This window comes from Amblyomma maculatum, chromosome 5 (assembly GCF_055883805.1).
Source record: "Amblyomma maculatum isolate TAMU_Amacu chromosome 5, ASM5588380v1, whole genome shotgun sequence".
NCBI lineage: Eukaryota > Metazoa > Arthropoda > Arachnida > Ixodida > Ixodidae > Amblyomma > Amblyomma maculatum.
In genome coordinates, this window is record NC_139348.1 from 141,693,644 (window position 1) to 141,708,959 (window position 15,316).

Consider the following 15,316-nt stretch of genomic DNA (forward strand, 5'->3'; position numbering starts at 1 on the left):
TTTTTCTGCTGATTTCTATTTTCTATCTTAGAGTGCCCATATAACTTGAGTTAATTAGGAGACCTATTCTGGGAATTAGCCTTTGTCATCGGGTATATGCAGAATCAAGTTGAAGTGATGATAGCCGTGTTGATGTATGTGCTCCCTTATGCCTTGCTGTGCACCGTCCCAGATTTGATGAAGAGAGGTCCCGGAGGGGGTGAGGTTGTGTACGAGGCATTCCGGTGCACCGAGAGTTTGCTGAGCTGGGTGCCCCTGCGGAGCGTTGATCCCAAGGTTGTAGATGCCCTCTGCTGCTGTGCTGCGGCTGTAATGACTTCGGCCAACGTTCACTCGGAGGTGAGAAGTCCTGCACATTTTTGATTTCTATTCATTTTTTCTTTTCGTGATTTTCTCCAATGACAGCAGCTGGTCGTGCTTCGGTTGCCGAGGCCAGGGCTCACATACTTTCAAGGTGTTCACTTGTTGGGCATCCCCAAAAATGAAATGCAAATTGGCGTGGGGGAAAGGAACTGACACAGTAACTCTCCAGCTGCTCAGTGAACACCTCAGTCATGCCGCCAAAAAAAAATATATGCGAAGGGGAGAAAGCAGTTATAACAGAGGTGTTCAGAATAATTTGTATTCCTATGTGGGAACCTGTAACATGTTCTGATATCATGGCTGCAGTGTTGAAGACATTGTTCTGTAGAAAATCTGTTTTCTGTATTGGCGTTGAGAGTGAAAAATGGCAAGCATGCCCCTGGCAGGTTATAGGATGTCATGAGATCTTACGACGTGGCCGAGTTGGCAAGAGATGGGGATTAAAATCCTCTTGGACTCCTTAAACTTTATTTACTGTATAAACCGTATTATAGGTCGAGTGAGAATATAGGTCGACCCCCTTGCCTTGAAGTGAAAAAAAAAAAAAAAAAAGAAAGAAAAAAAAAGAAAAAAAAAAAGAAAAATGAAACAAACAAAAAAAAAGTGGAGAAGCGCATATATTTACATCGGCTGTGTCTGTGCATCACCGGAGCTACGATCTCACTCCAAACTTTCAGCAGCGTCTTCAGAAGACGACTCTTCACATCTACCAGATTGTGTCATCTAATTCCATCAAGTGTGTTGCTTACGCAGCATTTCTTAGAAGGCTGCATGCGAACAGCTGATCTTGTCCGCGGCACCGCTCGCTTAATTGTCGCTGAGAGAGCGGCCATGTTGCCATTTGCTTCGGCGAACATAACTTTTTCTGGAAAGCCACTGTAAACTGCTTCCACATGCCGTTATTCATTGTTAAAGAGGCATTTTATATTCTGATAGGTCGAACGAAAGAGCGTGTGCAAAGATAAATGCGGTTGGGACGGGAAAAAAAGCCAGCAACTGCAGGATGTCGATATGGTTTTGGCTGCCCATTCACGAGCAGGCACACCACATGTTGCCAGACTGTGCCTCAAATTTTGCTAAAGACCGCTATATATAAGACGAGGGGCGACTTTAGCTTACTTCTTTTCTTAGAAAAAATCTGTACCTATATTCCGGTTTATATGGTAGACACGCTACTGCGGGGCCATGCAGGCATATTTGTGCAGCTTGGTTAAAGTAGCTTATGACTATGCTTATAACAAGCTTATAGTAAAATAATTAAGCGAGTAGCAAACAGCATGCCCTTCAAGGTGAAGCCTAAGTGTCCTCCCAATTTTTTTCTGCAAGAGGGCTCATCGCATCCTCACCATGGGAGTTATCGGGCACGGGACAGGAACGACTTCCGACAAAAAGAAAACTGTGCGTAGCACCTGCTTGAAGTCATCAGTGGATAACTCGTTGCTCTTGCATAGTAACTTGGACTAATTTTGACCATTCTGCGTCTTTGTATAACCAGCAGTTTTTTACCTTAAACGTGAGAGCTCGACATTGAAGTGTCCTAAATGAACTCATTATCCTTATTATTTTTCCAACGTTGCTCTTCGACTACTGTTACAGCAGGTCGAGGTGGTCCCGAGCCTTAATTCTCAACACAGTGCTAGGCCGGGCTCATAGTGTCTCAGCGCTTAGCCTGGTCGGGTTCGGGTCAGTCCCATATTTCGGCCCATGCGCACCTTTTGCTACGTATAGCTTGCTCGTCACAGATTCTCTTTTTCTTGTACTGTGGGAACTTTGCCGCAGATGGACTGCTGCCTTGCATTGTGTTTCTAGTTTACGTGTTCTGTTCTACTGTTTCCTTGTGTTGTGCTGCTATCTGGTCACAGAAATCGTGAAAGTGCATCCTGTGGTGGATACTAGAAAAAAGGAAATTATGAGACAGATTGTTTACTACAATGCACTCATGCCTGTAATGCTGTTATTTACTTGTATACTGCGCACACTCGCATAACGAATGCAGCCACTATATTATTTTTGTCAGATTATACCAAATGAGCTGTGATGTTAAAATTTTCGAGCTTGCCTCTTCTGATTTGATTCCCGTTCAAGTAGCAGAGAAATCATTTAGTCATATATTTTGGCAAATCTTTGCTGCAGACTTACCGTATATGCACAAATGTAACAATAATAATAATAATAATTGGTTCACCGGAAGAGAAAGGCGCAGTATCTGTCACACTTGCCTCTGTGGACACCTGAACCTGTGGTAAGGGAACGGAGGAAGGTGGGGAGTGAAAGTAGAAAGAGAGAAAGAGGAGCCATAGTGGAGGACTAAGGAGTAATTTCGACCATCAGGGGATCTTACTGCGCTGACATCACAGAGCACAGGGATGCCTCTTCGGTTCACCTTCATCGAGACGCAGTCGGTGGTGGTCGGGGTCGAACCTGGGTACTCCAGCACAGTAGTCAGGCGTCTTACTACTGCACCACCACGGCGGGGCCATGGATGTAAAAAGAGTTCTTTTTTTTTTTCCCTTAGATCGTTGGTTTCACAATGCGTTCCACAATACGTACAACCAATGCGGGAATACAAAGCATTTTTTTTTTTCTGTACCTAAGTTACCAATAGCATGCTTCGCCACTAGGCTCACAAGCCAGCTTTTTGACAGCCTGCACGGCTCAGGCAGGGGATGGTGATTGACGGGGAATGTAGGCGGCTTGATCTGCTGAGAAAAAGAAGTGAGGGCATGAAAGGTTTAAGTAGTGAAAGAAAGAAAGGCCAAACGCATGCTGGACAGGGAAGCGCTCCACATTCAGTGGCAGTGTCAGCATGGTGGTGATGGAGAGAACTGCACAGCTTACTGCAAGTATCAACGCTTCCAAGGCTTTCCCACATTCGATGATGCTTGCCTCTTGTCTTGCCTCTCAAATGATATCAGCATAGCTGTTCCTTCCGTATTTTTGCATGCCCTCGGTTGTAGTTTACCTGAATAGGCTGAAATTGCATTATAATTGTAATGTTTTAAAAAAAAAAATTTTCTTGACGTCACAAATTTCGTCCCTGCACTATATTCATGGTCGTATAATATGTGCAGATATAGTATGTTGTATTCAACTTTGGATTACTGATCCAGTCTCTGTTCAAAAGCATCTCGAACAACTGGAGTCTTTATATTGCAGGAGGACAAGGTACTTGAGATGGGCATTCTCTCCCTCGACTGCCTGTGCGGGGCATTGGAAAGCGTCCTGGCGCCCACGGCAGGGAGAGAGTGCCTGGAGGTGCTCCAGCAGTTCGTCATAGGTGTCTTGCAGGCAACCGTCCCACCTGAGGCACCTGGATCCACCTTCAGCATGTGAGTGAGACATGGTGAAGCCACAAAACACCACAGAGGCTCGAGTTTCGGGCATTTAGTTTCGGGCAGTGAGTTTCGGGCAATGAGTTCGGGCATTCAGTTTTGGGCAATGATTGATGGGGTAAATGTTGGTGGCTCTTACTACAGATGTTCACCCACCCTAGGAAAGTTGCCTTGAGGTTGTGACCTTGTGCATGCCTGCCCTGTTATCCATTCCCCTGTAGTGTTCCATCTTTGTGCGTTGAAGGTGTAAATTCAGTGAATTGATCTGCCAGCCATTCAATTAGTCGGTTGCTGATTGGTTGCTTATTCAAATTTGAATAATTCGAACTTATTTTCACTATATGGTTTGTTCCTGTCAGCATCGTATGGGTTAAAAAGGGGCTTCTTTACTCAAACAGCATAAATGGTTTGGTTTGGTTTGTGGGGTTTAACGTCCCAAAGCAACTCAGGCTAGGAGAGACGCCGTAGTGAAGGACTCCGGAAATTTCGACCACCTGGGGTTCTTTAACGTGCATTGACATCGTACAGCGCACGGGCGCCTTGCTTTTCGCCTCCATTGAAAAGCGGCCGCCGAGGCCGGGATTCGATCCCGCGTCCTTGGGAACTGTAGTCGAGCGCTGTAATCACTGCGCCATCCTGGCGAGGTAACAGCATAAATAGGGTAAACTTTTTCAGGCCCATTCCAGTTTGAATTGAGTAAAGTTGACTGCATTTGTCCAAAAACAAGGGTTCAGCAATTGAGGTGTGTGTGTGTGTGTGTGTGTATGTCATGCACGTCAGCAGTTCTGTTATTGTTTTTCATTCTGTGATCACTGCCTGCAGCTACCTTGACAGGCTGGCAGATTTTCTGCGTCTCGTTATGAAGTGCTGGCTTCCATTCCTGGATGTGGATGACCAAGGCAACATGGACCCTGGCCTTTCCCAGGTGCTGTCACTGCTGTTCAATCGCACCTTCCAAGAGGTGAGCGGCCACCCTTACTTTCTCACTGTCTGCGCTTGACGTCGTGCTAGATGCAGCGTCCCTAACTGTGTTGCATCCGGTGTCTTTTCTAATGCGCTCACACTAGAGCTTCTTCTCTTGGCGGCCGTTTAGCCACGCAGGCACGTTTGTATGGCCTGGTTAGGGCGGGGCTGTATATCTATATTGGTGGTTTTATAAGCAATGCGGTAGATCTTTGACTGTGTGCTAGTGAGTATGTGCAACGCGAAGCCGGAGTGCTAGCGCAACTAAATCGCGTTTGACTTAACTTTGCTAAGCCTCCCCTCCTCCCATCTCTCTGTTCATATCCAGTTGTTCACTGGTTTTCAGCATGAGCTGTTGTAATGCTGCGTGGTGCGATAATACAAAAGTGAAATAAGCAGAGGCTGTTGCATTTGACACTTAAAGGAACCTATGGCACTGGAGCATGGCTTTGGTTAGGCCAAATTTCTAGTGCCTCTGCACCAGCGAGTAGGTATTTTGTGTACTGAATTCGTTTGCCAAGCTAAATGACTGGAACACCTTTGTTACTTCATTAGAGGCAGCGTTGTGGGATAGAAAACTTTTTGTTATAACGAGGAATTAGTTACAAATAGGTTCGTATCATCTAGGCTTAGTCGTATGTCAGTGTCAAAAGGCAGTAGTATCTCAATTTATGCGATCGTCATGGGGTTGCAGTAAGTATATCGCCTGCATTTTGTATCATTAAAAACAAACTAAACTCATATGATTAAGCACAAGAAATGTGTCATCACAGGTCTGCTGCATTTACTCGAATGTAACGAGACTATTTTTTCCATGATTTCTGCCTCTCAAAGTCTACCCTCACATTATAATCGAATACTGTGAGTTGATTGGCCTAAAGCAGGGCAGTAGTGCAGTCATTTTGAAGCCGTGCCCACTCGGCTTCATTTTCCACGGTTTTGCGATGTTATGCTGGCAGTGGTGGATACCAGGGAAACCAAATGTGCCCAATTCCCATCTATCCAAACTCAAAACTTTGCATTTTGTGTTCGTTACTTTTCGACATCGTTATCAGCATAGCTTATCACATCGTTCGCAGTGGGTTGGTGGAGCTGGTTCGTTTGTTACTGGAGTTCACGCAACGCATCATACACAATACAATGCTTGTTTTAAGAGGAAAGCTGTTTGGGTGGCTGAAGAAGTTGGAAATTCTTCGGCAGCTCAGTGAATGGATGTGAACAAATCGGCCACACTTGGCTGACTTCATAATTGAGAAGCACAACCACCTCATGGGGTCAACACCAAGCTGATCTGCTTGAAAGGCCAAAGATGTTGCCTGGCAGGTGGGAATATTCTTGCTGAGTTTTCAAGCATCTTGTGGATGGGCCCAAAGATTTGGGAATGACTTCTCTCTCCAGTGAATGACTGATACGGCATTGATTACTGGGAGACTGAAAAAAAGCTGCTGGAATTTCAGCGTTATGTTGTCAACCTGCGCCGTTCATCGAACATGCCATTGGGGCATATAGGCAACAGTGTACGTGCCCTTGAAGTCCAGATTAGCACCGCTGGCAGTGGAAAAGCCAGACTGGCAGTGATGCTGGCATGCCTGGCAGATGTGGTCAGGAACTGCTGCCAATACTCAAAGAGATGCTTCCAAAAAATGTGATCATTCGCAGCCAGGAGAAGGGATAATGGAGACATTTGCTGGTACTTGACCGGGTCAAAAATTGTGTGGTTCTGGGGGCTAGGCATGCTTCTTCACCCTGCATCAAACCTTGTATTGGATTCTTTTTATAGACACTGTGTGCAGTGGACTTCAATCGGGGAATTTTACAAATTCATATTATCCTGAAATTTATGAGCGGGTTCTTATCACCAAGGTATACTCGTGTCATGACTGCTGTATCGCAGCAGATGCGGATTGTGCATGTCATTAGATATTTTGGAATTTTGATGGCATTATGAATGGATGCAGCTCTACGGTTGAGACTGTTTGCTTTTTCTTTTAAATGCATTCATAACTTGATCAGATAAGGTATACATGAGTGCTGCATTGTGTACTTGCAGAACGACCCAGAGCGGTACAGTATGTACATGGAGATGTGGGGAACTGTGCTGTCCAGAATCGTGCGACCACACGCGAAAAAAGGCCAAGAGCATCGGGAGCTGGTGGGAGCGCTGGTGGACCAGCTGCTGCTGCGCTGTTGCCAGTCTTGGATTAGCACCGATGCAGAGTCCCTGCTGGAGCCCCAGCTGGACCTGCTCCACAAAGCAGGACGTCTTTTCCCGGAGGATGCTTGCGCAAAGGTGGTGAGTGCCCCCGCTTTGACGCCCTCGGTGTGTAAGGTAGCATGTTGCGACTGCAGGTTAATTAGTAGTATATGTGATACTAATAGAGGCGGAAGTCAAGAGATTGTAGTGATTAGCCAGCCGTGACTGGAGCCATTAACATTTATATTTTCCTCAACTTCTTGAAGTGAAAGTTTCAGTGCTTCATGTATCAGCCAAAGTCAACCTCTCCAGCCACTTCACTTGACCTGATTAAGGGTAGGTGTATGCTATTTCATAGTGTCTATCCAATTTTATACTGTGCCTTCCTTTCCACAACAACTAAATTAAAGAAGATGCAGTGGCGCAGTGATTGGGATGCCCAACTGCTGTGCAGGAGTACCTGGTTTCGGCAAGGTCCACCAGTGTCTGTGTTTCAATGAGGGTGAACCAAAGTGGCATCCATGTCAGCACTGTTGTTGTGGCTGTAAGAAGAAGGAAAAGAAAATGCACGGGCCTGCTACTGGCTCTGTAGCTGAGCCACCTCCCACTGCCTGGTGCAGACAAAAGTAGAGAAGAAAAAAAAAAGAAGGAGAGAAATACTGTGGCGGGTGCAATGACAGCCTACAGCAGATAAAAATTCATTGGCAGGCTAGGGTGGCAGGCTAACTGCACGTTTTGAGTGTGTCGCCGCATTGAACGAAGCAGTGACGGCTATTAGGCGGCCGGATAAAGCCACATCTTTCGTGCTTTGCTTTCGTTTGGTCGGCTAGCTCTCGATTTTGGCCGTCACGCATGCAAGCGGCGATAGATCTGCAGCTGAAGTCGAAAACACATAGAAGACAACTGCTTCCACGCGTCTCAAGTTTACCGGCAGCTCACAAGTCATTCAAACTGCAAAGAAACCATGCACAGACTGTTGCTGAATTGTTCTCTGCTGCCTAGTTACATTTCTTTAAAGCATGCTGCGCAGTTTGGCCAACTGGCGACGAACGACGGACGCACAGAGATGAAGGCAAGTTGAAGCGACGTCGAAATCGTGTACGTATAGTGTAGGTCATTGACAGCTGAAACTATTTTAGCGCAAAATCTCTTTCGACATTCTGTATTGATGTTTTCAGCAGCGATCAAGACTTTAACGTGAGCACATTGCGAGGAAATGCAAGCTGAAATGCTCTGATTAGAATCGGCGCCAGCGCCTTTACCAGTGCCTGATAGCCGCACACCGTGTAGGTGGAGCCGCGGTTGAAATGCGAGAGGAGGAGCGTCGGCGCCGGAAGAGGAGAGAGGAGATGGCGCTACTTTTAGTTTATTAAGGGGCTTTAGGCAGTGAACTTGAGGCCCACGGACGTACTGTATACCTTCCCTTCTCATGCAGCTGGGCCTTCTGGAGCCGGAGCTGAACCACTTCCAGTCTCCCCAGGTTACCACTGCCATTGAGCGGGTGTACCATCTTGGCAAGCTGCTCAAGGCGCTTGGACACGTCGCTCCCCGCCTTGGCCATAGTCTCGCACTGGAGGTCGCCTTGAGGTGAGGCCACGCCGTGTATTGCGCTTCATTGTGCGTGAGCGCTTGGGGGCAACCACTGTGCCATCGAGTACACTCATGTTATTTGTAAGACAAGCATATTCAGAAATGACGGCCTTTGAAAAGGCATTCATTTCCTTTTGCACATCCATTTGATTTGGCCCGTGATTGTCTTTCATGTTTTCCATGTTATCTTTACAGCTCGAGGGCATTTTTTTTGTCAAATTTTGAGCATCTCTAGAATTATTCTGAAGTCTGAATTATTGGAGTTCAATAAATTGGTCAGCTGCTGTATGAGTAGGATCGCAGCACGAGGACACAACATGTAAAATTCTGCTGGGTCTGAAGCCGCATAGAAATTTGTGGTAATGAGAGGGGGGATATGTGAGCTGCACAAAATGGCAGTAAGGAAACGAAGAAGGTTAATATGTCGGATAAAGGCTGCGTTCACTCAGTGCGCCATAAACTGAAGGCTGAATGGCAGCCTGTGTGTACTAATTACTGAAATTACAAACTAGGCCTGGTTAAAGCCCGTGTAAGGAAAATGGTAATCATGCACACATCAGGAATGTTTCACTGAAGTGACCCTGTGCAGTCTTCACATTAGAAGCATGCATCCTACACTCATTTTTACTAATGAAAAAAAAATGAACTTACTTGCAAAGTGTGTGGAGAGATGATCACAGAGCACCATATTTTAATTATACATGCTCAAAACTTCAGGAACTTCAAAAAAAAGTTTACTAAATTTTAGAATGAATGCATTCTGTTTGATCTGGCATACTCTTAGGAGAAAACGCAACTATTGATGCATCTGTAGTTTCCTGAAGGCAGAGCACTTTTTAATTAGTTTTAAATTTTTTGAGTTCATTTATTTGGTTCATTGTAACAAACATGCCTTAAAGCCCAAGAAACAACATCCATGTTCCGGTGACATGTCTGCTTCCTTACCCCAAAATAACATTTTTAACAGTTTGCTTTAAAGCAGGCAGAAATGAGGTGGTTATGTAAAAGCCGGTTTATAAGCTTGGAATATCTATTAAAATGCTTTTTGTTTAGGGATGCATTCATAAGCTAAACACTGGAGCAAGAATTTGTACATCGACAAAGGAAAACAATTTCTATTTATATTCTATTCATACTGTATCATTGCCTGCTTTAGTAGTTCTATTTAATTGTGGGAACTGTTGTTACAGCTTTTCTGTTTGTACTGAATTGTACGTGTTTTTTAGTGTATTTCTAACTTTTTTCTAACAACGCCAGAATGTCTTTTCGGGACTTCTGTGTCTCTAACAAGCTCTGTCTCGGTGGAGTGACCCGATTTTGATCCTGGGTACACAGGGCTCTCCCCTAAGGTGTCCCTTCTAGCCTGAGTTGCTTTTTGATGTAAAATTTCATGAAGCAAACTGAACGAATAAGAAACCAAATAAGTACACTCATACAGACATGCTTCCTCTTTGCTAGTGCATATGGTCTTTCTCCTGATGTGCCAAGGCTTTTGTCAGTGCACTTAAAGATCCCCAGGTGGTCGAAATTACTCCTCTACAGCACTCCTTTCTCTCTTTAGTGGTTCAGGTGTCCACAGGACCAAGTGTGACAGATAATGCACCTTTCCCTTCCTGTGAGCCAATTATTATTATAATTATTATTCATTGCAGGTTATGCCAGGCAGCTTCCCATGGTCACCTGTTGCTCCAGAGTGCAGATAAGGCCTGGGTGGATGACATTGCATATGTGTAAGGTTGGCCTGTCTCTTTTTGAGATTGATGCTAGTCGGCATGGGTTTGCTGAAAGTGTGCTATTTGTAATGCACGTATCACACAGCATGGATAATCTGTGTGCACTGATGAATAGTGGGCATCACATTTCTCTCTTTTCTTAAGAATCTATAAATAACTTGGCAAATGTCTTTGTCCTTCTACTGGTAGCAGGTAGTTGTAGGAATTTCAATTTCAGGGACAGAAGTCATTTATCATCATTGTCTCAAAGCCTTTTATTGTAAGGCTCTCAAGACATAAAAAATGATATAATAAATAAATGTGAGAGAAAGTCGCACCAGAAGTTAACGCAGTCAAAAGCAATTTAAAATAAAAGGAAAGGGGCAGGTGCACTTCCAAGGGGGAAATTTAAGAAAAACCAATTACAAAAAACAAACGAACTAAATTACACAAAGAACAAGTGGGAAAATTAGGTAGAGTGGCTCCAAAGCGTTAATCATTATGCAGGAAAGGAGAAAAAAAAAAAGTAAAACAGTTGAATTCAGTGTGCGCTGAAACTGCACGCGGTTGGCCAGGAGAAGGGAAAGTATGGGGAACTGTGGAAAGGAAAAGGAGTCAACAAAAAAAGACATGCGGAGTAAAAAAACAGGGGGGGGGGGGGGGGGGGAAATATATATAGGTTGAAGAACGCAGAATGTTATTAGGGGGAAACAGAAAAATGTGGGCTAGAGAAAAGTAAAGCAGGAAAAGTACCAGGTAGGAACGGGAAATCATGCTTGACCATTATTTCCTCTGATGCCTATCTGCCAAAAGGTTACAGTGCATGTTATTCAGTACACACAGTACTTTGCATTTTTATCGTAAACACTTTTTAAAATTTTCCCGCTTTAACCGATGATTTGTTTCCGATGCAACTGAGCACAGAGCTTACATATAACGGTAACTTTTGTATCATGGCAAGTTTTACAAGGACACTTACTAAGTTGAGCTGTGCACAATGCAAAACCGTAATCCCCTGCGTAGAAGTCGATGGACCGAAACCTGCAAAAGCCGTTTTCTCACTGGAAAGCGTCGGGGGCGCCATCTCTTTTCTGCAGTGAAAAGTGTCATGACAAGGCGCCGATGGGGGCGTTGCAAGGTATGCAGGCCGTTTGCATATTCTGTTTCAAGCGTTTCATCTGCATCAACTGGAGCGCTTCAGACATTGCATCCAACTTAGCAAATAAATGTCAGAGACAACTGATTTATTGCGATGCTACCAATAAAAAGGCATTGTTCGAGATCTTTGTTTTGTCGGGTCATTTATCCAATTTAGCTGATTAGTCTGTTTTCGTAGACGACACTGCACAGTCCTGAGCTGCGGAAAACAACATCGGGTATTCCTGAACTGAGTTTTAAGGCGAAAGCCTTTAATGCCTTATCGTTGTCAGCAGGAGCTGTTGGCAGAGGGTGTTCATAGCTGAAGTGATGGTGCGTCCGGTGAACTGGTTTGGCTAGGCGTCAGCGGAGTCGGTACTTCTCGGTGCGTCCCGAATTGAAGTGTCTGATCAACGGCCGCTCTGCACCAGGCCTCTGCGCTGCCGCCTGGATTCATGAGCTATGCGTCTCGTTTGCATACTTCGGGTGGCCGGAGCAGCATCTGGTGGAGACGCTGGCAGCTTGCGTTCAGTCACCCGGCTGATGGCCACACCATCTAGGAAGGTCCAGGAACAGCTGCGCCTGTATCTGGTAGCTTAGGCAGATGCGTCTGGATACAGGATAGATGCCGATCCGGGTCTGGAGTCCCGGATGTTTGTGGCGGCAGCCCAAGCCTGGTCATTCGGGTTACCAGCATACAGACGCAGCCGAAAGACTTCTTTCTCCGACTGCTCCTGTTGTGTCCTTCCTTCTCACTCCTTGCTCTGCCTGCACTCTCATCTCCATGTGCTGCTTTCTCCACGTGGCACTTCCTCGACGTGCCAAGCGTTTGTTCCTCCCGCTCCTCTTCATCTTCGATGTCCTTCTTGTGTGGCGCTTGCTCCTCACAGTGTTGTATGCTTTGCCTCACGCCGTCTTATAAAGCTGGCTTCTCATTCAAAGCTTGCGACTTGGTGGTAAAGCCATCCTAAAAACAGTTTTATTGTTTATTTGTTTTGTTTGTCCCCAAAAAAGGAAAGTTTGCCTTGCTGCGCACGTACCATGAGGTTATTTCATGGAAAGTACTTCGACGCGGCCAGGCATACTTTACTATAACCAGCTTTTATAAAAAATTTCTTTACTATAGGCAAGAAAAATATGTACAGTCGTCTGTGGAAGACAGACTGGGACTTCAGCTTCACCTTGCTTTATCCGAGTTTACTGTAGCAGGGTTCTACTCTATTGAGGTTTCCAGGCACCTCATTTGAAAACGTTTTGTTGCCCGATAAGGACTTGGTCGTGTCACTGGCGCTGATAGACGAGGAAATTGTGGATTGCGTGGATTGGAGGAGAGCAAACAGCGAAGATGACGAACTGATTGAAGAACCATCGACAAGCAGTGGAGATGTCATGGACATTGTCAGGAGCCTTCACATCTACCTCGAGAAGCTCTCTATGGCTAAACCTGCCACGGTAGAAAAGATCCTGTTGTGCATAGACACTGTGGAAAAATTTCATTCTTGTCAGCGCTGTGGAAAGCCATCAGATGAAGATTACTTGCTTCTTCAAAAAAACAAGAACATAGACTTGTTTCACCAAACAAACTTTGTAGTCTTCTTAAATTCGACCTTTCTGTGTTCTAGCTTTATTTTTATTTTTTTGAAGTGCCACAAAGAGGATTGTAAGGATTATCTCATTTATAGAGGATTCGATGTCTGGAATAGTGCTGTTTGGCTTTGGATTTTTGCATGAGCTTGGTTGCCTATTCGTTACTGGCATTTTTGTTTTTGCTGTTAGAAGGAATTGTATATAATAAGAAAATATACCGTCCTGATGCTACTTCATTATAACGACTCAACGAGGCTACTTCCTTGATCTTGCACAACAGGATGCTTTCATTTTCACTTGAGTAGACGGGCATCATAAGCCAAGCTCATCAAAACTGTTGCGACCCATAAAATTGAAGCCGAGTATATTTGGCCTTTCCTGTGGTCTTTATGGGTTTTAATGTTAGACGAAGACAGAGAGAACATGCATGCCTTTAGACATTTTGTATGGCCCTAGAAAGTAATTTTTTGCAAACATTAGTTAAAGCTGGTTTATGCAACTTCCCTGACGCACGCTGTGGTCTTACAGGCAGGTGCAGCTGCTGACCTCCCTCAATCATCTCACCCTCTTCGTTGGCTCCAAGCAGGCGCCCTCAGAGCTCCTGCTCAACAATGCTCTGGCTCATATCTTGGAACCGGTAAGTGTGTTGTGGATCGGTTTATTGTGCTGCACTTGGTACTGTCTCTCGGGGAAACCTTTGTGTGAATTGATGTGCTGCTAGCTGTGGCCTGAAGTGCTGCACTCGTAATTTCATATTTACGACATTAAAGATGCGCTGGCACAAAGCCACAAGTGACACACATGTTGCCCAGGCAGCACCACCACCATCATCATCAGCCTGACTATACCCACTGCAGAGCGAAGGCCTCTCCCATATTCCTTCAATTATCCCGGTCCTGTGCTAGCTTCATCCACTTGACCCCTGCGAACAACCTCATCCGCCCACCTAACTTTCTGCTGGCCCCTGCTATGCTTTCCTTCCCTTGGAATCCAGTTTGTTACCCTAAACGACTATTGGTTATCCTCTCTTCGCACTACATGTCCTGCCCATTTCTTCTTGATTTCTACTAGAATATCGATAACTTAGTTATTTCTCTGACCCACTCTGCACGCTTCCTATCTCGTAACGTTACCCTTACCATTTTTTGTTCCATAGCCCTCTGCGTTGTCCTCAACTTGGGCAGCACCACCATTGGGCCAATATTTGGTATTGTGTTGGCAGTGTCCGGCCCAACAAGGACTAGTGTATTGCAAGCACAGGACCATTATTGGGTGATGATTGGTTCCATCTGGGTGGGAAGAACGACTGTGCCGTCCACGACTGGCCTAGGCTTTACTCCGGCAGTGGGCTGTGTAGGGTGCGTTAGGGATGATATGCGACACGCATCTTTTTAAGTAATGATTGTGACCGTGGCAGACATGAAACACCGTGTCATGTTAAGTCATGATACCTGACCTTCGAATGGGTGCTTTCTTCTAGCACGTGTCACATGTGCCGAAGCACGACCTGATTCTTCAGGATGGCTGTCAGCTGTAGTATCGTCGGCACATCCGATTGGGCCCAATCCCATCCGTGATGTAGTCGTCTGTTGAGCACGTGGCATTGCATAATAAATGGTCGAGCAGCCATCGAACCGAAGCAAACCACCACCTTGTGGTTTCACTTCAGCATGAACTACTGGGAATTATTTCCTTGGTACACGACTGGTCAGCATTACTAGAACAGCACAGCATAACGGTGTGTTTCAGCTTGCCTTGTCACATTCTCATGAAATAAGTGAGCGTCAAACTGGTCCAGAGAGAAGGTAAACAGGTCTAGAGGCAGTTATGAAGTTTGAGGGGACTGCTGCTGCAAGGGGCATGATTTGATTGTCTGGAGATCGCTGTGAGGGCCCTCTGTCTTCGATGTGGATGTAGTTGAGCTGTTGCTGGAGATGATTGTCATTGCAATGAGGTGGTGAAGTTTTTATGAAAACCATCTCCCTTTCTTTTTCTTTGCCCTCCGTGGTGGTGCAGTGGTCAGGGCGCTCGACTACTGCATCCCAAGGGTGCGGAATCGATTCCTGGCCGCAGTGGCCGCTTTTCGATGGAGGTGAAAAGCCAAGCGCTCGTGTGCTGTGTGATGTCAGTTTACGTTAAAGAAACCCAGGTGGTCGAAATTTCTGGAGCTCTCCACTACGGGTGCCTCTCATAGCTTGAGTTGCTTTGGGACCTTAAACCCCACAAACCAACCAAACCTCTCTTTTTCCTTGTGCAGTGCCCTGAGAAGGTGTGCGAGGCTGGCTGTGGGCTGCTCCTGACGGTGTGCAGGGACATACGGCCAGCCCAGGTGTTCTCGGTGCCGTCCATGCAGCGGCTGTACGAGCATTTGTGTCAGGGGACCCTGCGGCCCCTCAGCCCCCAGGTGGGAAGTTTACCATTTTTCTTCTTGGCAGCCT

At 45.7% G+C, this 15,316-nt stretch overlaps 1 protein-coding gene across 2 annotated transcripts in view; it reads left to right on the forward strand.

The window, feature by feature from the left end:
- The window catches only part of ebo (exportin ellipsoid body open), a 44,257-nt gene that overhangs the window by 9,225 nt on the left and 19,716 nt on the right, over positions 1–15,316 (forward strand). For both annotated transcript variants that reach the window (XM_084604536.1, XM_084604537.1), the window contains exons 6-13: positions 173–339; positions 3,520–3,692; positions 4,518–4,656; positions 6,709–6,951; positions 8,288–8,439; positions 10,095–10,172; positions 13,407–13,515; positions 15,136–15,282. In XM_084604536.1, the coding sequence (XP_084460662.1) occupies positions 173–339; positions 3,520–3,692; positions 4,518–4,656; positions 6,709–6,951; positions 8,288–8,439; positions 10,095–10,172; positions 13,407–13,515; positions 15,136–15,282 (1,208 nt within the window). The remainder of the gene's footprint in view (positions 1–172; positions 340–3,519; positions 3,693–4,517; positions 4,657–6,708; positions 6,952–8,287; positions 8,440–10,094; positions 10,173–13,406; positions 13,516–15,135; positions 15,283–15,316) is intronic.